This window comes from Herpailurus yagouaroundi, unplaced genomic scaffold (genome assembly GCF_014898765.1).
Source record: "Herpailurus yagouaroundi ecotype Mexico unplaced genomic scaffold, PumYag 142, whole genome shotgun sequence".
NCBI classification, from domain to species: Eukaryota; Metazoa; Chordata; class Mammalia; order Carnivora; family Felidae; genus Herpailurus; species Herpailurus yagouaroundi.
In genome coordinates, this window is record NW_024412397.1 from 59,275,905 (window position 1) to 59,300,397 (window position 24,493).

At 46.0% G+C, this 24,493-nt stretch overlaps 1 protein-coding gene and 1 long non-coding RNA gene across 3 annotated transcripts in view; one reads left to right on the plus strand and one right to left on the minus strand.

The window, feature by feature from the left end:
• Positions 1-3,708: 3,708 nt before the first annotated feature.
• Positions 3,709-23,534, minus strand: LOC121033174 (uncharacterized). Of its 2 annotated transcripts, XR_005791742.1 has the most exons (5): positions 23,392-23,534; positions 20,555-20,715; positions 13,125-14,057; positions 10,697-10,823; positions 3,709-4,074 (listed from the first exon to the last, which is right to left on the minus strand). It is a non-coding gene; the product is annotated as an uncharacterized LOC121033174 (long non-coding RNA). The 2 variants fall into 2 exon arrangements; XR_005791741.1 differs by having other exon boundaries at positions 20,555-23,534.
• Positions 23,535-23,666: 132 nt separating this feature from the next.
• Positions 23,667-24,493, plus strand: part of LOC121032735 (microtubule cross-linking factor 1-like) — a 2,221-nt gene continuing 1,394 nt past the window's right edge. Inside the window, exon 1 of the mRNA XM_040478499.1 lies at positions 23,667-24,491. Within this exon, the coding sequence (XP_040334433.1) occupies positions 24,114-24,491 (378 nt within the window). The 5' untranslated portion in view covers positions 23,667-24,113. The remainder of the gene's footprint in view (positions 24,492-24,493) is intronic.

Here is a 24,493-nt window from a genome sequence, read left to right on the forward strand (position 1 = left end):
CTTGGCTAAAGGGGAGCCTGGACAGCATGTGGAGAGCTCATCGCTCCAAGTGTTCTGAATTTAATGGACTGCTGCAGACAAATCTTCTCTAGGTTTCTCATGAGCATTTTCATTCCCTCATACTTTGCACATCAAAATGGTTCTTCTATACATTTGGATGAAACATTTCTTATATCGTTTGTCTGTCCACAGCCCTTAGCCTCTACAACTGGTTCTCAACCTTCTCTGAACATCAGGATTACCCAAAGAAACCTGGAAGATACACCGATGCCTGGCCTCTGTCCCAAGACCTTGATATAACTTGACTAGGATGGGGCCAGGCATCAGAGTTCCGGGTGGTTCTAATGATCAGGGATGCATGGGGCTTGGCACCATTTGACAGATTGGATCTATTTCCCCCCCGGAAATGTGGAAATTGGGGAAGAATGTTTCCTTCTTGGAGACTGGAGATGAGAAAGACAGCCAGCAGCAGGGTGTGGAGTCGGACTGGGGCACGGTGGATGTGTGTGAGTTGACGCCACCTGAGGGAGCCACAGGCAGCAGGTTGGTGAAGAGGAGAGAATAGTAAAGAGATTGTTGGCAAGAGGCCTTCCCACTCCCCAGGCCAGTGAGCATGCATGAGGCGGTCCCTGGTCTCTTTGAAATGAGGTGTGACTCGTTCAAAGTAGGAAGTTGGAACTTTGCTCCACTGGAAGAAAAGGAGGGAAATGAAAAGGCAGGAAGTAAGAAGCAGAAGATCTCTTGAGAGCAGTTACTCGGCTAATGTCAGTGCTTTATAAGGGAATCCTTGATCTGGAGGTCAGGAACTGAAGGGCTTCTGAGGGTGTGAGTCTCTTCAGAAGTTCAGGTAGAAGTTTCTGGGCATTTGTGCATAAATACATTTTAGAGAGGAGAAGGACTTAAGGTTTATTCTCAAAGGAGTCCACAACCTAATAATTTGAAACAACGACCCTATAGAATGGGACATGTCAATGACATCTATCCTTCCAAACCTAGGAATTTAAATATTTTTAGATGTTTATTTACTTTTGAGAGACAGAGACAGAGCACAAATGGGGGAGAGGCAGAACGAGAGCGAGGCTCTCTGAGGCAGGCTCCTGGCTGCGAGCTGTCAGCACAGAGCCGGTTGTGGGGCTCAAACCCACAAACTGAGAGATCATGACCTGAATCGAAGTCAGAAGCTCAATCAACTGAGCCACCCAGATGCCCCAGAATTTAAGTGTTTTAACACACATACTGATTACACTGATCCTACAGAAATGGAGACAGAGAGCAGCAAGTTCCATGCAAAGTTCAAATGATGCGTGTATTCTACGTGGACCTGTGTGTGATTATTGGAACTTAAGCTGGTTTTAAAGTTGAAATAGAAGAACCGTGCCGTGTGTGGGAGGGACAGAAACACTCATACGCTCTGGTAGGAATATAATCTGGTACAGCCATTGTAGAACCTATTCTGCCTTATCTCTTAAAATTACAGCCAACAGAACTGCATGTAACATGTGCATCAAAGAGCGTTCACGGCAGTGTTGTTCTTTATAGTCCCAAATGTAAACAATGGAAGTGACCACAAACGGTGGAATAAATAATTAAGTGGTGGCAGTCCTACAATGGAATTCCATGTAGCAATGAGAGTGAATGAAATAGAACCACATAGAACAGTGTGTTATAGGAAACTTACAAACAATAACATGAACAAAATGAACGAGATACAAAAGGAAGCACACTGAATGTCTCCAAGTATATAAAGTTCAAAACAGGTCCACCTAACTAACCTGTGGCATTAGGAGTCAGGAGAGGGGCCGCCTGTAGGTTGTAGGGGCTTGAGCAGGCCTCTGAGGCGCTACTAATGGTCTATTTCTTGGACAGTACTTGGACATATTCACTTTGTGATATTTGTCAAGATGTACACTTAAGGGGGTGTTTGGGTGGCTCAGTTGGTTAAGGGTCCAACTCTTGATTTCGGCTCAGGTCATGATCTCACAGTTTGTGGGTTCAAGCCCCACAGTGGGCTCTGTGCCAGCAGCAGGGAGCCTGCTTGGGATTCTCTCTCTCTCTCTCTCTCTCTCTCTCTGAAAATAAATAAACTTAAAAAAAAAGATGTACACTTAGGATCTGTGTCCTTTTGTCTCTAAATACCATACTCTAAAACAATATTTCTGTTTGTGTATCTCCAAACACGACCATATGGCATCACATTTAAATGGCAGAGGTCTTGTATACACAGTGTATAAAGAATTGCTACAAACATAAAATATAGAAAGTTGGCTAAATAAATAAAAAGGGGCTTCACAATGGAGTCATGAACAGGCTTACAGTTCCTAAACAGTGGCACAGAAGGGGTGTGGGGACTTGTCACCCTTCCGTCGTCTTGGCCAAAAAGACGGCACCCATTTCGTGGACTTAGTGTATTTCTCCAGACCCAGCATACAGCGGGAGCTTCTTGTTGGAATCGGTTCCCTCACCCCCCAAGTCCCATGAGGGCTACAGGTGGGGGTCCGGGATGCAGAACACATAGGGCACCCACATCACAGCTGAGGAACCGCGACCTTAGCTGGACCCCAGTGTCAGTAGCTGTTGGCAAACGGCCATCCTTCCCTCTAGAGAAAGAGACGTTTTCTTTGTTATGCTGAAATGGAAACAAATCTCTGTGCAGAATTGGTGTTCTCCGTTTTTAATTTAAAAACAAATTAAGATTTTTTTTTGTCTAATCAAACTAAATAAAGCCATTTTCCTTACATATTCTTCAACTTTCATTCTGTATGTTTGTAATTCATGGTAGAAAAAGATTACCTCGTTCACAGTGTTGTCTTCTATTTCTGGTCTAAATATTCTCTGGTTACTTAATTGTCCTGTGTTTGGATGGTTACAGTTGTTTTTTTTTTTTTTTTTAATGTTTATTTATTTTTGAGAGAAACAGAGACAGAATGCAAGGGGGTTAGGGGCAGAGAGAGAGGCAGACACAGAATCCGAAGCAGGCTCCAGGCTCTGAGCTGTCAGCACAGAGCCCGACGCGGGTCTCGAACTCACGAGCTGTGAGATCATGACCTGAGCCGAAGTCGGACGCTCAACCGACTGAGCCATCCAGGCGCCCCTGGATGGTTACAGTTTTAATCCAGAAGGTGTTAGTGATAAAGTTATCAACTTTAATAAGTTTGAGAAAACAGGGCTGCATTTTTGCACTTATAAATGAAAATTATGGGTGCTATCAGTTTTTTTCGCTGATATACAAGAAGATGTGAAATGTTGCCTTAAATTAGTAGTTGACTAAACTTCATTTGGTGAAGAAAATATTTCACTTAGGAGATTTTGTTTATCCTTCATTTGTACAATTGCCATTTTACCAGTACAAAAGTATTTCAATTACAAAAAGTATTTCAATTCTGGAGGCCAAAGCTATAGTTTTCATTATCCCTTGAAATTTGCACCCAGAGTTACATGGCCCTAAATGCAAAGTCAGTGGGACACAGAAGCTAATTCTTCCCCTTTTCTTCAGGAATTTCTATGTTTGGAAAAGAGGACTCCTTACCTGGAGGCTGAACTTGTATTTATAAGTAAGTGGGGGGGTGGGGGTGCCTAGGTGGCTCATTTGGTGAAGCGTCTGACTCTCGGTTTCAGCTCAGGTCATGATCTCGCAGTTGGTGGGATCGAGCCCCACATCAGGCTCTGTGCTGATAGCGTGGAGCCGGCTTGGGTTTCTCTCTCCTCTCTCTCTGTCCCTCAAAATAAATAAACAAATAAATAAATAAAAAATAAATAAGTGGGATACAGCAAGACATGAAAAGTAAATTGCATAGGGATGAGGGGGCTTGTAGAAAGGTTTAGGGGTAATTATACCTCTCTTTCATCTTTAAAAGGTAGGGAGGTCGGGGCACCTGAGTGGCTCAGTAGGTTGGGCATCTGACTTCGGCTCAGGTCATGATCTTGCGGTCCGTTAGTTCGAGCCCCATGTCAGGCTCTGCGCTATCAGTTCAAATCTGATGTCTTCATCAGAAGACTCCAATCTGATGTCTTCAATGGGAAAGAAGTCTTATATATAAATCCACCTTTCAATAGTCTACAAACACTCTTGTTGATCTGTAGAAAAAAAGTGACAAAGATTTTGAATATAATATTGACTTCCCTAATTTTTATTATTTAAAAAAATTTTTTTATGTTTATTCATTTTTTTATAGAGACAGAGTGGGGGAGGGGCAGAGAGAGAAGGAGACATAGAATCTGAAGCAGGCTCCAGGCTCTGAGCTGTCAGCACAGAGCCTGACACAGGGCTCGAACTCACGGACCATGAGATCATGACCTGAGTCCAAGTCGGATACTCTACTGACTGAGCCACCCAGGCGCCCCCAAGCCCTCTGGGTGATTCTGATGCACATTAAGCTTTGAGAACCTCGACTGGGTAGTTCCAAAGAAAAGATTATTTTCAAATTAAGAAGACGTTTTCAGATCCAGTTCAAAGCAGGAAAACCAAACAAAACACGGATGGGAAGAATGCTGGATAAAAGCTTTTCTTCCTAAAACATATGAGAAGATAAATGGAGAGGTTGCTGCGGGAGCACAGAGGTTCATTATAACTACTGGATAAAATATGATTTTCCATAATTTGGCTGAGCAATCTGAAAAATTATAGCCAACCTGAAGAAGAAAGGGCTACTTTTTATTTTGAACTTTTCATTTGGTGGTTTCTGTGTCTAAGTTCTTTGAGGAATTCCTGGTTGTGAATATGGGAAGCCCTCTAATAAGGGTAAATACAATGAAATATGCTTTCAATATTTTCTTTCCCACCAACATGAAAATGATTAAAAACGACAGAATTCCCAAAGGAAATAATGTCAATATGTTCTTATGGTGCCTAGTTAGTCAATGGTCAATTTGACATGTGGCAAGGAAGAGTAGTTTGCTTGTAAGTGACACAATCTGAGAAAAAAGAATTTTTTGTACCTTCAGGAAATGATCCTTGCTAAACTGATATACAGTTTACTGCAGTACAGAAAGAAATGCAACTACTTTGACATTAAAATAGACCTGGGTGACTCTTCCCACAGAGCCTGCCCCCTGCCTTGGTGAACAGACCAGAGGTGCACTGTGAACACAGGAGCTCCCAGGATGCTGTCCGTGCCCCTGGCTGCTGTCTTACGGCAGTGAGGGATGCAAGCGCCACAGTGGGACAAGGATGTCCCGAGGGACCTTTTACTGTGGCACTGGATTGCCATCTTGCCTTTTGGTGTTAAGGTCGTGACGGGTCAAAACTCTACCAGTAAAAACACGGCTTCTACTGACAGGAAGTCCTAGAAATACTGGTAAAATTTAAATTTAAAATAAAACAAAAGGGGAGCCTGGGTGACTCAGTTGACTGTCCGACTCTTTTTTTTTTTTTTTTTTTTGACTGTCCGACTCTTGATTTCAGCTCAAGTCATGATCCCAGGGTCATGGGATGGGGCCCCGTGTCAGGTTCCTCATTGAGCATGAAGCTTACTTGGGATTCTCTCTTTCTCTCTCTCTTTCTCTGCCCTCTCCCCCCACTTGTGCTCTCTCACTCTTTCTCTTTCTCTTTCTCAAATAATAAATAAATAAATAAATAAATAAATAACAAAAGAAAGAAGGAGCGGAGGGGACTAGAGAAAAGGTAAGAAATCTCCTTGAATTGAACATGCCCAAACAGGGACTTGAATTAAATGTTACATTTTTCATAAACCCTTAATGCTAATATTAAGAGCCATGGTCTCTGTTGGGATTATGAAAGGGTTCCCCTCCCCCATAAATTGGCAAAAAATAATATATGCTATTAAATCCACATATTTATTCAAACCTTTGGATTATGGTTAAGCATATGGTTTAGACACTTCAGATTAAGGTACAATCTCACACATTGTTAAGAAAAGAAACAAGAGGTCCAAAATGGAGTCACTTGTGCTGAGCCCCATGCCAGTGAAGCCAGACATAACACCTATCCTAATTGCATTTTCAGCCTCTCCCAGGAGTGGAATTTAAACCAATAAGCCTGGAATTACCTGACCAGTACTAGTGAGGTCATCTGCCCGATAGACCTTAAAGGAAGGAGACCTGGCCTGAAACAATCCTTTCCTTTGCTTATGACTTGCTTGTCCCTGCCCCCTCCTGCCTCTAAAAGGTTCCATTTTGTTTAACTCCTCAGTACTCCTTCCTACTTGCGAAGATGGGATGCTGCCGATTCGTGAATCATCGAATAAAGCAAACTATATCCTCACATTTACTCCGCTGAATTTTGTTTTTTAGCAACGCCCATAATTTTTCTGTCACCTTTGCTGCGAAAAGAAAGCCTCTGACAAATGGTCACACTTTCCTGAAGTGTGAAGAAAGAGAGGTGTGTAAGACTATTCCCTGGTGTCCTGAGCTAGCAGACCTGAAGATTTTGCCTCTCCTGTGGAGCCCCGGGACTGAGAACATGACTGAGCCTTGAGATAACACTAGTTGTGCAGCCAGTAAGGGGGTGGGGGGTGGTGAGAGCAAGGGTTCAGAAGACCATCCCCCCTATGCTTTCCTGCTAGACATGGTACAGCTAACCAGAATCTTCTACCTCATTCCCTGAATTCCTGATGAATTTTCCAGAAGAACAACGAGGTAGAAAAGAAACTAATCTTTACTGAGTGTCTAGCCAGATGCTTTATGCGTGGAGTGCCACGTATGCAAAGCTTCGAGGTAGGATGTATATGGTTCACTTGCACGCACCCATTGTTGCCTCCCTACCCAGACTCCCCTTCCCGTCAAGGACGCTGGGTCATTGGCCCTGGAGCCGGCAGCATTTCCCCAACCCCCACTGGGTCTGGTCAGATCCCTGGCTCAAGCTGGGTTAGTCAGTTCTTTCTCTCGGGGGAGTTCTGGAACACAAGGAGGAGCAAAAGGAGGCGGTTAGCTATGGGAACAGAGCTGCAATGCCATATGTGGTCGTAGTTCAAGCTATGACAGACTGAAGCCAGACGCAGAGAAAACTACAAGTGAGCCAAGACAGATGGCTTGCAGAGAGAAGGGCAGACAAGGAACTCTACTGCTGTGTAGATGGCAGGAACTCTGATTTTCTAGTGCAATGTGGTGTGATGCCATTTCCTTTCTTAGAGACCTGAGGGAGGAGATTGAATCCTCAGTCAAGCTACCTTCTATTTATGTAAGGAGGTTTTGCCTTGTGTTCCTGGTATAAAAGAATATATGGGCTTAACCCAGTGTGGGAATCTAAGTCTGTATGATATAATTCCCAATCTTCTTCTGGAAAGAAATTAGCATTCTTGATTAAAAAAAAAAAATTAAGGGCCCCTGGGTGGTTTAGCTGGTTAAGCATCCGACCCTTGATTTAGGCTAAGGTCATGATCTCATGGTCCAGGGGATCAAGCCCTACATTGGCTCTGTGCCGACAGCATGGAGCCTACTTGGGATTCTCTCTCTCCCTCTCTCTCTGTCCCTTCCCTGCTTGTGCACTCTTTCTCTCAAAATAAATAAATAAACATTTAAAAAAATAAAACAATTTCATGATAAACTTTAATGAAGAATGCTTCTGGGAAACCTGTCACCCACCCACTCAGCCAAGTGAGACAAAGGTGATCTTTTTTCTTTTTTTAAGTTTAGTTATTTATTTTGAGAGAGAGAGAGAGAGAGAGAGGAGGGGAGAGGCAGACAGAGAAGCCCAAGCAGGCTCTACACTGTCAGAGCAGAGCCTGATTCTGGGCTTGAACTCAGGAACCACGAGCTCATGACCAGAACCAAAGACGGTTGCTTAACTGACTGGGCCACCCAGACGCCCCAAGACAAAGGTGATCTTTAATCAAACATCTTTTTCTTTTTTTTTGAATCTTTAAAAATGTTTATTTATTTTGGGGAGTGAGACAGAACGTAAGCAGGGGAAAGGCAGAGAGAGAGGGGGACACAGAATCCAAAGCAGGCTCCAGGCTCTGAGCTGTCAGCACAGAGCCTGATGCAGGGCTCAAACCCATGCACGAACTGTGAGATCATGACCTGAACCGAAGTCAAATGCTCAACTGACTGAGCTACCCAGGCGCCTCAACAAACACCCTTTTCTTATGACATCTGGTCTAATCATCTAACCATGCAAGATTGCACTAAATCTTATACTTAAATTGTCTGAAAAGCTTGCTTTAGCAGGAAGCAATCAATCATTGTTCTGAGGCAGTGGTGGTCAAAATGTGGTCTCACCTGGGAACTTGCTAGAAATTCAAGTTCTCAAGTTCAACCCAGACCTACTGAATAGGAAACTCTTGGGGGTGGAGGCCAGGTGATGCTGACACGTGGGAAATTGAAGAACGACTGCCCCGGGGACTCTGAAGCTCATAAAGATGGTTGTTGGATACTTTCAAGAACCACCTCTGGGTTGGGTTGTATGGGAGTGGAGAGACTCTAAGCAGAAACCACCTTTCCATATTCTTCTTGGCACACAGTGGCCTCATTCCAATGAATAAATTATCCTAAAGAGGAGGGCTTTGAAATTTTACTGGGTGGACCCTGTGAAAAGTCCACCCACTGTTTATACCATAAACTGGCGGGGGGGGGGGGTTCGGGAATATGACCCATAGGAACCCCAAGCTGCTGGTGAGCCCTGGCTTCCCCACTGAGGAGGAGGTTGACAAATAGGCCCTGCTGAGTCTCCCCTTCCAGGGAACATGCCCAAACAAGTCAGCAAAACTCTGCTTTGCTTGTAGTTATTAGCCATGCGGCTCTCCCACTGACACATTTAGTTTGGGGACAATGTCATGTCCCCAAACAGGAGGCCGTAGACTTGACAGATGGCAAGAGCTAGCATCTTTCTTTAGAATGGGGAGCAGAGAAGAAACCTTAATAATTGGGGGAACACAAAGTTGGAAAAGACAAAAATGGTCGCCTCCTCTCTAGACTATTCCTCACCAGCCCCCTCCCACCTTCATCAGTGGGAAATTGTTTATTCTTTCCTTTGCGCCCCATGGCAGCACCCATCTTCCCTAACACATCCTAATACATCATCCTTGCTTGTATATTGGCTCCTTAATGAGACTCTTTGAGGCCCAAAGCAATGATTAGTCATTTTTGTGTTCTCTGTGTTTGGCAAAATTTATGTGCTAAATGAATGAGCCTTAACTAGGGCTGACTCAGATGTTTGGGTGGGAAATGGAGTCAACCAGCAGATTCTAAGACTCATTCAATCAAACCTTCCGACTATACAGATTTCTGTTGGACGCATGCTCGCGTTCTCCATCCTACCCCCCCCCCCCGCCCCCCCCCCCACACACAAAAACCCCCCTCTTGATGGGGTTTGGGGGGTGTTAATTTCCTCTCAGTTTAAAAATGCTTCAAAAAAAATTTTTAAAAAAATTAAAAAATTAAAAAAAAATGCTTCAAGTGGCTGTCAGAGCTAACTGCAACAGTCCATCCAAACAGAATTAGCGTTGAGATAACACTTTTAAAGGAAGGTGGGTACTATGCACGTGTAGGGTCATTTCTGTTCCCATCACTCAACCAAAGAAAAATCTTGAGAATTCATACTGCAGTTTTTTCAACCTTGTCTGTTCCTTGGGGCTGCTCAGAAGTGTACCTTTGAGTTCCCAGCGAACAAAGATTTGCTAAGGAAAGGAGGAGTGTCAATAAGATTAGACACTGTTTTCTTAGCTAAGTGCACTGGCACCATTCAGGGACTTGAGGTGCCATTTACATATAAACAGTATAATTGCAGTGATAGCGGGAGCTGGCACAAATTAGGCGGGTGCCGGATATGCTAATTACAATTCTCTACAATCCAAGGAGGCTGTTTGGAAAGAGAATTTAGAATTGGAGAGAATTGAAACCGGTGAGGTTAAGTGACTTCCCAGAAGGTCACACGGCTAATTAATTAGAACTTGTCTGTGTGTTTGGAATGTACAAAAGGTTTGGCGTGCGATATCTCATTTAACCCTCCCAACAGCCCTTGGGGGAGTATTTTATCGCTATGATTGTCCTGCTGTTGGCGGACAATGGAAGCTACATAGAGAGAAGTTCAGTCACAATTTGCCCGGATTCGCTCAGCTAGCAAGATCCCCTGTGGTCTGCTGAGATCTCAGCCCCGAGGTCAGTCTGGTCCCAAAGCGGGACATTTGCAGGTCATTCTTTGCTTACCAGGGGCAGAGCAAGGTTGGGTGTCCCGATTCTTTCAGTAAAAATAACTGTTAAGTTCTCTACAATTTAAATTAGCCTTCAGGGTGCCTGGCTGGGTCAGTCACTGGTACATGTGACTCTTAATCTGAGGGTTGTAAGTTCAACCCCAGCATTGGGTGTTTAGCCTACTGAATAAATGAATAAATAAATAAATAAATAAATAGATAGATAGATAAAGTCTTCTATTTCATTCCCAACCAAATTCACTCTTATCAAGATTTTTATATTTCATTCCATTCCCAGGCTGTCTAAATAGCAACAAAGCTTTTATTAACATTGTGAATCAGGAGCAAATATTTTTACGATTTTCTTTCCCATGTTCCCCCCCATGGGAGATTTGCAGCATATCTAGCAACAATCGATGTGGGATATTCTCCGTCCTTACTTTTCCAAAATCAAAAAAGGAAACATTCATGTTTACATGTTTGGAGCGGAGTACTTATACTTTAGTACAGCAAAAGTATTGGATGAATGAATGAATGAATGAATGAATAGATTCATTCCTCCTTTATTCAAGAAATTTCTTAGTGATTAGCAGGGCATCTCTCAGACTTACCCTGAAATGTGTATACAATCTGGTCCCAGCTGTTTGTGCAGGAAAAATATGGAAATGTTGCAATTCATATGCCATAAGCCCTGGTTCAGCATTCCGCTCCTGTGCTGTGTCCTGAAGCCGGCCGAGCCTGCAATGACAGGAAATGGGGATCGTCATGACCTAGAGGACCTCAGACAGCTTGGACAGTGTGCAGGGTGGAGGTCAGGGCTGAACTAGCAGCACCATGAAGGAGACGGGTGGCGGCTATGCCTGGCATATTGAACTTATTCAAGGAGCACATACTCTGAATTGATTGGCTTACAGATCTTTGGGGAAGCAGAAAGAGAAGAAGACAAACATTCTGCAGCCCAGAACCAATTTAAAGGATCAGGAAAGCGGCACGGACCAGGGGCTTCTCCTCTTGCAAGCATTTGCTCGCTCCTCTGTCCTCTGAAGGTGCCTTCCAAGCAGAGTTTCAGGGACACGCTCCTGGCCATTCTTTTTCATTCATTTTATTTTCCAGTGAAAATCAATGTCCTCCAAAGCAGACAAACAGGGGGATGGGATTGTGGCAACTGTCTCCCTAGTCATTAACATAGGAAAAATGCTATGGGAGACAAGGAGCTAAAAACATCCAAATCTGTGACCCAAGAAGCTAAGTCAATTCCACACACGCATGGAAAATCATCGAAAACCTCATGCACCCCGAAGATGTGATTTTCACATCTCGGATGCTATTACTAGTATTAAGGGCTCTCGCAAGGCATTTTGTTAAGTCAGGATTGGATCTGACCACATTGTCTCTGTGCTCAAATAAACGTTTGAGACTGAGATATTTACAGGTTTTGAAGGCATGGACCAAATGCATGCTTCTTATTCATCCTATAGCAAGCACATGCAACCCAAGAGCATTCTTGGTGGGCTGGCGCTTGTCCGTTGTTTCTTTCACCGTGTAGCACGACGGGAAACAACTCCAAACCCAGCAGTGTTGTCAAATGGACACTGGAAAATCACAAGTCGTTTCCCTCGTGCCTTAATGGGCTCTGTTTTCCCAAGTCTCAAAGAATCTAATTTCTTCTTCCTTTGCTCCTCTCAAATGACATTCTCACGGGGCCACATTTAAGTTTCTGAAGGGACCTAAAGACAGCCAATTTGGGGGTGGGGGGCGCCTCATTGGCTCAGTGGGTTAAGCGTCCGACCTCGGCTCAGGTCATGATCTTGTGGTTTGTGGGTTCAAGCCCCGCGTTGGGCTCTTTGCTGATAGCTCAGAGCCTGGAGCCTGCAGCCTGCTTCGGATTCTGTGTCTCCCTCTCTCTCTGCTCCTCCCCCGCTCCCTCTCTCTCTCTCTCTCTCTCTCTGTGTGTCTCGAAAGTAAATCAACATAAAAGAAGAAAAAGAGCCAATTTTTTTCAGGTTCTTAAGGTCAGCCCTTCCTTAGATCACTATACAGGGACAGGCTGTTTCCCCACCTTTTCAATTTCTAACTTCTATAGAATTCATTTGAGCAGAACTCATCTCTCCTGTATGCACTCCACGAGCTCCCAAAGGCCTCTGATTCCTGCTACATATAAAACTCTCCCTCCACCATTATCTCACTCATGAATGGAAATTCCAGAAATGCTCCTGGCTTTCTAAACCCAGAAAGCAGACGCGATATCGTATCATCGGCCTGACGACCCTTAGTTCTTCCCTTCCAGTTGTCTCTCTAGCAGATCTGTCCTCTGTGCATCTTGCGAAGTCAGCTCCCTGTCACCCCTCGGAAAGGTCCACAGCAGCTCCGATGGGTGCCTGACACGCCCGGGTCACCCCACCTGCAGGGAAGGCAGCTGTTTATGCTGCGAGGGAGCTCAAGGCGTGGCCGTGGCTGTGCCCTGACAGAGCACTTCTGAGTGCAAAGCCTGCCTCCGCCCCTAAACACTGTGGTGGCATTTGCTGAAGTACCCCTTTCCCTTGCTGCTCAGTTTCTCCATCTGTAAAACCAAGAGAACACGCATACCTAGGGCCCATTGATCCATGAGAGAAGCCTCATTTTCTACCTCCACCATCAAGCCTTGCCAGACGTAATTACTTCCCTCTGCATGTTTTCTTTCTTGTGTGTGTGTATATATATATACTTAGCGGATTCTTAGCGGATTTATACAGGAAGCTAAATTACCAACACAAAGCTGGTTGGAGGGCATGCACTCAGAGGTGCTGGTATCTTGAATTCATGATACATTGCTTCAAACCTTCATCCCCCCCTCCCCCCTAGCAATAGCTAATCTTGATTCAGGTCTTGCGGGGGTGCTGAATAATATGATTCTGTCTGTATGTATTAACAGTATTTAATACTCGCGGTACTACTTGTTTTGTTACTGGTTGTGATCTTCCCAACAGCCCTATGAGTTAGGCACCATCATTACCACCATTTTATAAGAAAACAGGGGCATGGAGAGAATGGGTAACTTACCCAAGGATACAAGTTGGCCACGCTGGGGTCTAGCACCAGAACCCCAGCTCCCAGCTACTGCATCGTGCCTTCTCATAGAAGTAATTCGGCAAGACCTCGCCGCGGATGTTCACCGCGCTTTGAATCACGTAAGCAGCCCCAAATGAACTTGGCTGTTTTGATTTTGCTCCTTGATATTTGCACGTTTTCCCCACGCTCGCTTCCCTCAGCTTAGGAGGAGCAGGGAAGGAACTAGGGATTGCGGATCTCCTCTTTGCCTTTGATGTCACGCGTCAACATTTTCTGCGGAAGTGCCAACACCAGGAAGTAATAAAGGTAAATAATAGGATAGAGGTCCTTGGCCATCCGTGCTTCGGCGAACACTATACCACGCAAGTCCTGGTCAAAGCAGCTCCTGATTCAAAAGGAAAGCTTCTGGGGATGCCACAGTCCTTGTTTCCTCGGTCATAGATCCACACCTCTCAAATTTTGCAGAAATACTCACCTGCTCCCAGCCGTTTCTGAATTTACAAATTCTTTAAAGGGTGTGAATCTGCTCTGTAATTCACTTTGAAAAGTTCCAGGCATCTAGGAGGTAGCAAATGCTGATGCTTTGAGTTTGATTTCTCCATGCTTCATTAACTGAGATTGTAATGAGTTTCTGTTTGAAAAAGCTGTAAGATAACCATTCTTCTCATCCATTTTCTTGCCCTGGAGGTATATATAGAAGCAGTATAAACGAAAGCTTTGGACTCCATAATTTTCAGTGAATAAGGCCAAAATGAAATGCAGAAGGTTCTACTTGATAGAATGTTGTCTAAGATTCTAGAATCTTGCAGAATGAATAGATGAGAGGGTATCATCCCTGAAGAGGGATTTAAACAGACGACAATGCTATGTTGTTCTAAGTTACAAGTGGCAACTCCCTTGACCTTGATGATGCATCTGTAGAGCCTTTGAAGAGTGGGAGCAAGGAAAGAAAAAGAAAGGCAACTTTTATGATTAAATAAAATCATGATCCGTGCAGAATGTTTCTCAGCATGTGGAATATTCACGATACCAGACAACAACAAAGATGCTATTTTTGTCTTCTTGAAGAATAAAGACCAGAAGGAAAGCCATAGTAATGCTGGGAGCTCCTGCGCTTCTCCAGTTCTGTAAGTTCTTAGCTGTCTTCCTTCTTGACACCTACTTGCTCCAGTGGTGAGTTCTATTAGTTAGGTAATAGGCAGAGATACACTACACACCCACTGTGTGCGGATTTCTGTATTGCCCTATGGCTCTGTACTTGAGAAGGTTACACTCCGTGGACGACAGCCAAGAATACATCTATAGAGCTGAAAGAGAACCCTTTGCCCAGATCAGAATCTGTTCTGTGGCATTTTTGGGTACACAGCCTTCAGCATAGGCAACGCTCTCCCAGAGAACTTGCCGTTGTACTTTTAAAGATAGCCCATTCCATTCTATCTCGCTTATCTTTTTCAGGACGAAGACAATGAAAACCTTCAAATACTGTGTTTCATTCCTTTGAAATACTGACTAGGCAATGAATTTTTATTTTATTTATCTCCTCATTCTATGCTTCTATGATTATTTCCTTTTTCATTACTTGGTAAATTTCCAAACTCCTTGATTATACTTGAGAAGCACCCCACAGAGAAAACAGAAATAAGTAAACAAATTAAGCTGCATGGCAGAAAAGAATTGCGGGTTCATGAAATCACTGAATGCTGCATCGTAGATTATGAAATGGCATTATGTTGGTGGAAAAATTAAGATACTCATGTCACTGTAGAACAAAAGCAATTTGGGTGCCTGGGTGGCTCAGTTGTTAAGCATCTGACTTTGGCTCAGGTCATGATCTCACAGTTTGTGAATTTGAGTCCCACATCAGGTGAGCTCGAGCCCCGTTTCTGGTAAGCCCTGCTTCTTTCTCTCTCTCTGTCTCTGTCTCTGCCCCTTGCTCACTTGCGTCCTCTCTCTCTTTCAAAAAAAAAGGTGGGGGGTTCCCTGGGTGGTTCAGTTGGTTAAGCATCCAGCTTCAGCCCGGGTCATGATATCATGGCATGTGGGTTCGAGCCCCGCATCAGGCTCTGTACTGACAGCTCAGAGCCTGAATCCTGCTTCGGACTCTGTGTCTCCCTCTCTCTCTGCCCCTCCTCTGCTTGCACTCTGTCTCTCTCAAAATAAATACACATTAAAAAAAAAAAAGAACAAAAGCAATTTTTGGAGTTAAAGATTGTCTATTCAGCATCATCTCCACCGTAGGTTTTGATCTGGGCAGCTGTTAAGGAGGTTGAGGTGCTCAGAGACTTGTCGTCTTTAAATAGATAATGATTTTTCAATATTTATATAGTCATTTTCAAGGACAAACAAGACACATTAAAGCACGAAGGTTATGTTTCACATAGTCATAGATTTGTGAAACACAGAGTGAATACCATATACCATTTCAGCTTGATTCTTTGCCTTATGCTGGCCATCATAATTATCCGTTCACCAGGGGCAATACCCTGTGGCTGAGTAAGTCTGGTTTATTGCTCATGGCAGTGAGGGAGAAAGGACAACCCAGGAGCCTTCGGTAGGAGGGTGTGAAAGAAAACCCAGATTTGGTCTCGGGTGATTTGGGGGAGGGTGTAGTGAAGTGGGACTTTGCTGTTGATTGGATGATGTCAGGAAGTGGGCTATTTCTGAATGGGTATCTTAATGAATCTTATAGAAGGAGGGACGATGGAGCAAGGCTGAAGCTACAATTGGTAAGAAGAGCAGTCATTCAAATTAGGGATCAGAGAGGGATATTTGAGCATTTGAGTGGTTTAGAAAGTGGTCGTGTTTTGTCTTTGTTCGCACGGGACTACTAGGGGAGTGCTCTTGTTTTGGTCTTGACCCATCACGATCCCAGAGTGGCCTTGTCTGATGCTGAGCCTCTGTGACACTGTTTATGTTTAATGGGAGAATACCATGGCCTGGTTTTGAGATCTGGGCCAGATCCCAGGGAACAGGGAGGCCTGGGTGAGAGTGGAGGCCAGGTCCAGATGTCAGGGACAGCTTTTCTCTTATAATAATCTCCATATGAGATTATGAGCCCCATCATGGCAGATGCCATTCTTTTCATCACTGCTATTCCCAATACCTATATATAGCCTGGCATTTTTGAAGGTGTTGAATGAATAATCTTTGAATGGATGTGTGTATAAATGACTGAGTGTATGAGCAGGCTATAGAGATTCTTCAACAGTCTTCTAGCAGATTATATTTAAAAGAGTTAAACAAAACAAAAAGAGTTCATGTCTTCTTAGCGTAGGTGGACATGAATGAGTCAGTCTGCTCCAATCAGGAGACCTTCTTACCTTGAGGAATGTGCATTAGTCATAGAGTGACCTTATGGCCTGAGCCGCCTGTTCAGGTCCAGTGCATGCTTGTTGTCTCATGTAATTATTAACGGTGCCCCTTCATTCTCAAATATTCTATGGTTTGATTACGATCTTCCTAATTATGGACTGGAGGACTGCTTTAGAATAACAACCAGTGGTCCCTGTCCTGGGGGTTCCTAACTAGGGACTAACAAAAGGACAGGATGACGATTCTCTCCAATGCCTCTTACCTGCTTTTCAAATTCTCAGATCCCGTGGGCAGTATTTAAAGAGGCAAGTGTGAAACGGACTTACTCTAAGCAATACCGAAGGCCACTTAAAAAACATGATTAACTCTCAATAGTCTGCCCCGATAGGGTAATCAAGAATATGCATGACTAACATTTGTCATATTTATTCCATCATATGAACCTTTTTCATTATACTGTTCTCCTATTAAAATTGGTTTATATTGGGTGGTACATTTTGTCTGAGAATGAACAGAGGTGGCCTACAATTTGCTATAGATAATCCCATGTTGATAATTAAAATAGCATGGGCAAATTCACCTCAACCTCCAGATTCATGAAGCTGGGACATTAATTAAAGCTTATTTAAGTTCAACTCTCTAATTTTACAGATAAGGCCTCAAAGGTCCAGGAAGACTGAACTATTTTGTCCAAGGTAAAAGAACAAATCATTGTGATCAGGTACAGAGCTTACATTGTTATATCGCCTCATGGGTAAAATTCTCTTGACAGTAAGTTTACATAGAAATAGTAATCAAAATGTATTCATACGTGTGAAATTTCGTAGTGTTGTATTTCCTGAATTAATCAGGAAACTTCTAAGTATGATGTGCAGTGGAGCCCTCTATAAATCCATTGTGTATTTTTGCTTTCCATGTAAACAACTCTTTTTTTATATGGAAAGAAGAGCACTGTGGTTGGGAAAGCCAATCAGTGAGATAAAGTGGTTTCTGGCATCTTCTATTTCACATCCCCATTTCTGTTTTGAAAGGTAGTAACTGTGTAAGTAGAGATGTAAATAATAGTGAATTACTATAAAAGCAAACACACACATGCTGTACATTTCAGAAGCTGTATAGTGAAATCTGGAATGTTCTAAATCAAGGGAGACAAACATAACATATTAATTTCCCTGAGTTTTTCAGAGTATACATGCTGCTAATGAGGAGAGGTAGAGAATTTTGATTAGTTTCCCTTATTTAACAGTGTATTTTCCATGTGCGTGAAGCTTAGAATCTCAAAATAATTTTAAACAATAATTAAAAATATTTTGGGGGGCGCCTGGGTGGCTCAGTCGGTTGAGCATCCGACTTTGGCTCAGGTCATGATCTCACTGCTTGTGAGTTCGAGTCCCGCGTCAGGCTCTGTGTTGACAGCTCAGAGCCTGGAGCCTGCTTCAGATTCTGTGTCTCTGCCTCTCTCTGCCCCACCCCCACTAGCATCTCTCTCTCTCTCTCTCTCTCTCTCTCTCTCTCTGTCTCAAAAATAAACATTAAAAAATTAAAAAAAAATATTTTAGCAGTTACGTTTCCAGAAAAAGGAAGCCCAAATTTCTAATTGTAAGGTTAGCAAACATGTCAAAAGTTTTTATAAGGGAACACTGCCTCATTTAATGAAAGGAAGTCTTAGAATTACCAACGTTTCCAGACTCTCATTTTCTCCTTGCTGGGGGAGGGATGCCGTCACAACACCGACCACTAGGGGGCACCCCCCCAACACATCTTACCTGTTTCCGTACAGAAACAGTGGATCTCAACTCGGTCAGTGCACAGCGCGCCCCCCCCCCCCACCCCGCTCCCCAAATGAGAATCATTATATGCGTATCACTCCACTAAACATATTTTCATTTTAAATGTTCATTTTTTTTTGAGAGAGAGAGAGGCAGAGAGAGGGAGACAGAACTCCAAGCAGGCTCCACAAAATAATACGTATTTCAACATATATATAAGGCTTAGGTACAAATACTAGAAAATACATATAATGAGGTAGTTAGATTCTACACATAGAAGCAATTTGCTAAAACACAAATACAGGTGGGTTATGGTGATGACTCATGTACTTTGAGTGGTGCTGCCATCAATGACAGAATGACTGAAGACGAAGAAGTCATTGTAAATCTAAAAGTTGTCAGTCATGACTTCTATTGTAGCTTCATTCTTTTTTAAAAAATTCAGTATAGGGGTGCCTGGGTGGCTCAGTTGGTTGGGCATCCGACTTTGGCTCAGGTCACGATCTCCCGGTTTGTGAGTTCGAGCCTTGCGTCGGGCTCTGTGCTGAGAGCTTGGAGCCTGGAGCCTGCTTCTGATTCTGTGTCTCCCTCTCTTTCTCTAACCCTCCCCTGCTTGTGCTCTGTCTCTCTCTCAAAAATAAATAATAAACATTTAAAATTTTTTAAAAAAAATCCAGTACATCTGGGAACGCTAAAAATTCTGCTTTATATGTAGAAGCGTTGCATTTATGTGTAAAACTGTGCTATCGACCAATGTTTGTGTCTCTCTCAGCCCCAAATTCATGTGAAGGTCTCAGGAGGTGGGACATTCAGGAGTGATTAGCTCGGTTCGGTAGAGGCTTCATGAATGGAATTAGTACTATTACAAAAGAGACCCCAGACGGGTTGGCCTTGTGAGAACACCAGACACATGACCCCATGTGAGGACACGAGAAGATGGCCGTCTGCAGTCAGGGAGAGCTTTCACCTGAACTTGGCCACACAGGCACCCTGAGCTCAGTCTTCCAGCCTCCAGGACTGTGAGAAATAAATTTCTGTTGTTTACAAGCCACCCAATCAATGGTATTCTGTGATAGCTGCCCAAATGGACTACGACAGTCACATTCTAGGCTCAGATAGTGACAGGTTTGTTTTTTGTTTTTTTAACCGATGTGAATGTTTCAGAAGGGCTTTTGGAAGTTGGACAGTATGTGGAACAATTCTTCTTAAGGGCATACTGTGACATTCAGCATCCCTGACCCCTCCCCTAAATTCCACAAGTGCCCCGCAACCCAACTGTCAAGATAAGAAAAAGTACGCAGAATGCCCCTAAAGGTGCTTCTACACTCATTGAGAACCACTGGTCAAGGGCAAAAGGCCCTCCCTTCTACCCTCATATGTGTCCTTCCTCTAGCTCTCAGAGGAGAGGGAGATTTGCCTCCTTCCCCACAAGACTGGCCCCTGGACAGCACTTTGGTGGGACATTGTCTCCAGTTCAGATTTAGAGTACATCTCTATCTTGGTCTTTCCACGTCTGTCATCTGGAACTTCACACTCAGCATTGGAAGGAGTTTCAAAAAGGAACAGGAGGAAATGCAAATGATGAGCATATGACACCCAGAGCTGTGCTAGAAATACCAACACAGGGTTTCTAGGATGTGGTCAGACAGTTACCTGCATCAAATGAATTTGTTAAACATACAGATTCCAGGGCTCCACTCCACACCTTTGAAATCACATCTCCGGAGCATGTGGCCATAGAATCTGCATTTTTAAAAATGTCTATTTATTTATTTTAAGAGAGAGAGAGAGAGAGAGAGAGAGCTCACACATGAGTGAGAGAGGGGCAGAGAGAGAGAGAGAGAGGGAGAGAGAGAATCCCAAGCTGTGTCTGTGCTGTCAGAGGCTGACATAGGGCTCGAACTCACAAAGCGCGAGATCATGACCTGAGCTGAAATCAAGAGTCGGCTTTTCCACTGTTTTCAAAGAGGATTGTTTCTGATGATTTAAGCAAAGAATGATTTCATATTCTAAATGCACTTTTGTATTAAAATAAGGGAAAACACTGGAAAAGTGGATGTCCCTAGGTTTGGACAAGGTTTTGAGGGTACAGAAATTCTGCATATAATTCTGCCTGTGCATCCAGAGCAGTAAAGGAAGCGTAGTCCCACGTCATATTATTCCCACTATGAGTCAAACAAGGTTTAAAAATATTCGTATCTCTTTATATAACTGTGGCGATACTAGATTTTCTAAGTTTTGCTCCAAGTTTGGTTTGCTCACATTTTAAAGAGTATTGATTATTCCACTGGTATTAAATGATAATGGTGATGATGAGAGTGATAATAATACCTTCCTTACCCAAGGGCACAGAGAGTGCTAATGCCTTAGGCAGCATCTGGACCCAGATTTCCCTGGTGTGGAAGCCTCAGCTCTTGTCACTATCCCACACTGCTCCTTGACAATGGATACAGTCATACCGAATTACGTACCACACCAACGATGCTGCATGCAGTAGGCCTCTGCAAAAGAATGAGAAAATCAGAACCTTGGTAGAGAGTGCAAGTATCTCGAGAGTGCAAGTATTTATAACACAGGGTTTATAATGCAGGGAACGGATTACAGAAAGGGGGAGGAGTCGAGAGCCCAACCGGGAACAGTGAAGGAACCCAGAGATCTGCAACCACAGGAAACCACCAGCACCCTTGACTGAGAGGCAACAGGCGGTGGCGAAGTTACCAGAAGCCATGGGGCATCCAGTGAAAGCTGAGAGAAACCCAGTCAGCCAGTGCACGAAGGAGACCAGGCCACTCTGAAGAAGCCACTGGAGGCAGAGAGAGAAGGTGATAACCCTGGTTTCTCCCTTGCTGTTACACTCCAATCTCTGCGGGCCGCGCCCAGTCGGCAACCCCAGGAACCTGGAAAACCAACCTCATCAGTTGCTCCCTCCCCTGTACAGAGCAGGCAGGGAAGGGCGAGGACTGGGTCTGAGAGCTGACTGATCCAAACAGATATCCCCACGTGGGATTCTGTTGTTGTTTTCCAGAATAGAGCACCTTATGGCTTCTTTAAATAGTAACCCCCTAACACCTTTAGACTTACTTGATGGAACAAAAAAATTTTCTTTTTAAATCACATGACTTTAAAAACATCTGTTCATGCAAGAGGATATCTTTTTTATACCTGTAACGTACTGAATATTGGCAAAAGAAAGCGTTATTGAATGCCTTCTTGCCAAGGGCCAGCAGAAACAATTGCCAGGCTAATAATTCAGGGTATGAATTTTGCTTGACTTCTTATCTGAGGAAAAGGGAAGCTGGTACAAATGGTACGGTCATCTGGCTAAAACTTTTGGAACACTAACTTACTGGAACATTTTACGGTGGCCTTTTGCGTGATTACATACGGTATGAGGAGCTTGGGCTAGGAGTCCCGGGCACAATTCTTCGGAAATGTAGGTTATTGGCGACTTCTGGGTCTCTGGAGGAAGTTCTAAGTGAAGGTCCTGGCCCCTGAATTACACAGTAGGTTGTGCTCCCGGACTGACAGCCAGTTTCTGATGAACGGCCAGTCACCCGAAGGGGAGAGTTGGAGCGCCCTCTAGGGGAGAGCTGGCTATCCCTGGGTGCCGGGCCCGGGCGCCTCCCGAGGCTTTCTGCAGTCTCTTTTTTTCTTCAAATACTCCATGAAATACGGCTGTGGTCTTAGCAGACATTGCGTCAAAGGAGATTCAGTACAGATTATACTCTGTGTGTGCTGTCACACATTCAGAGGACTTGCCAGGTAAATGGCTCAAAAAACATGAACAGCAGCAGAGAGGTCAGCATTTCGGTGCCCTCAGAGCTCGGTCACAGAACGTGGCCCAGCATCACTGGCGGCATCTAAGGAGAAGCCGACGGGCTGTCTTCTGGGCGTATGACTCTCCTGACTTACAGTGATTTTTTAAAAAAGCACTTTCTCCTGCCTTTTTTGAAGGAGGGGGCTAAGTAGGGTAATTTGTGGTTAAGATCATAGACTTTGGAGCCTAGTTTTCCTCGTATCCTCCCAAGTCTATCCCCGTTTCTCTACCCCTACCACTACTGTGTTGCCACAGCCACTGACTGTTCCCGCTCACGGCTCTCCGTCTCCTCCCTGTTGCCACCGCTGGGATCTTTCCAGGCAAATAAGATCAGCCATATTCACCATCCTCCAAAGGCTGCCCCAGCCTTTAGGATATTATCCACAGGGTATATGGTCCCACCAGCCCTCCAGTGATATCTCACCTACAGCCCCTGCTCTGCAAATCCCCGACAACCACCCAACGACAGCCCATCCTTGTGGGAAAACTCCAATCTTCCCAGGCAGGGTTCGGGGGGAAGGGGTGGGGGGCAAATGCTCTCCGCAGCAACTTGTAATTCTTGACTATTCCTTTGCCTCCTGGCAAAGCCAAGTCTAGACAACGGGTTGGGCCTTACTCCTTTGAGTAGCACTCAACACCCAACGCCTGGGACAAAAACGGGACTCAAGGATATTTGAAAAGCACTTTACAGTTTGCACAGCGTTTCTCACATCTGCTGATTTAATCGTCACCATGCTCATGTAGCGGTATTTTCTAATTATACAGGCAAGGGGACCGAGGCTCGAAAAGGTCGGTGGCCCACGTTAGACTCCCAAGGGGCAGAACCGGTACTCAACCCGTGGTAGGACTGAGAATTCTACAGACTTTGTGTGAATCCCGACCCGGCCATGGACTGGCTAAAGCACCGACTTTACCTCCCTGCTCCCGTGACCTCATCCTTAAAGAAGACAGTAATTCCAATTTGGGCTTGCTGTGAGGATTAAATAAAACAATGCCTATGGAGTGTCTAACAGCGCCTGGCTCGCGGCCGGAACTATAAATGTGAGTTCCCTTTCTGACCCCAAGCTTGGCGAGCTGCTTCTCCTATTTCTACGGCAGCTCCTCCTTCTCCGAGCTCCGGAGGCCACAGGGGGTGCCAACTGTAGAGCACGGTGCCCGCTTTGACGCGATAGCTGCATAGGGTACCAGCAGTCCTTAGAGGAGTGTGGGGACTACGCGCACAGCTGTGAGAAGACAGCGGGGACGGAACTAGGAGAACCTAGGAGGCAAGGGTTGGATGGAGGGGCCCGTGGGGGCCGTTGGTCAACAACAGAGGGGGGGCTGGGACCCCACTGCACACACCACCCAGGGGGCCACTCACGTCTCCCGGACATCCAGTCTCCCGCAAGTGGCCAGTGTCCGCCTCTCTGCCACCCCCACTTCACCCTTGCTACTTCCTTCCCTCCCCAGCTCTCGGCACTGTCCTTAGAGCCTCAAAAAGCAAGGAGGGTCCCAGGGCGAAGAACGCTGGGGGCCGCGTCGGGCGCGCGAGCCCGCGGAGCTCAGGCCCCGCCCCCCTGCCCTCCAGCCCCCACCCCCGCCGCCGGCTGGCGGGAGGAGGGACATGCGCACGCGGTGGCTGGGCGCAGGGCGCCGGGAGGCGGGGGAGTGCGCGTGCAGTTCCTCCCCACCCGAGCTGGCGGGCGCTGCGGGGAGCTGGGCGGCCGTGGGCGGGGAACCCGACGCGGGAGCGGGGAGCGCGCCGCCAGCGGACGAGTGCGGGTGTGCGGACCCGCGAGCCCGGAGCGCAGCGTCTAGGGATGCGAGCGGCAGGGAGCCGCCGCGCCGTTGTGCCGGGTGAACTCGAGCGGCAGTGACCTCAGCGAGGGGAGAGCGGGACGACGGCGGCCGCCAGCCCCGCTGGGATCCTGGGGGCCAGGGGTGCGCGGGGAACGGCGGCGGCGCGAGAGCGCGGGGCGCAGACCGGGCGGGGCTGGGGACAGTGATGAGCGGGCGCGCGGGGAGGCTGCACGCCGCCGCCGCCGCCGCCGCCGCCCGGAGCATTTGCCGCCCGAGCTGCTGCTCGCGGCCCGGGACCCGGCCATGGAGACGCTGAACGGCCTCGCGGGCGGCGGCACCCCGGAGGCGAAGCCGCTGCCGCCCGGCCAGCACCACCGCCACCATCACCTCCACCCGCTGGCCGAGCGTAGGCGGTTGCACCGCGCGCCCTCGCCCGCCAGACCCTTCCTCAAGGATCTGCACGGCCGGACCCCGGCGTCCGGCCCGGCCCTGGCCGCCCCCTCCTCGGGCCGAGCCCAGGCGCCCGCCGCCCCACGCTCTCCCAGCCTCGCGGGCAAAGCGCCGCCCTCGCCAGGAACCCTGGCCGCGCCCGGCCGCCTCTCTCGGCGCAGCGGCGGCGCCCCGGGCGCGAGGGTCGGAGAGCGTGGGGCGGCGGGCGCCTGGGCTCGGCCCGAGGAGGGGGC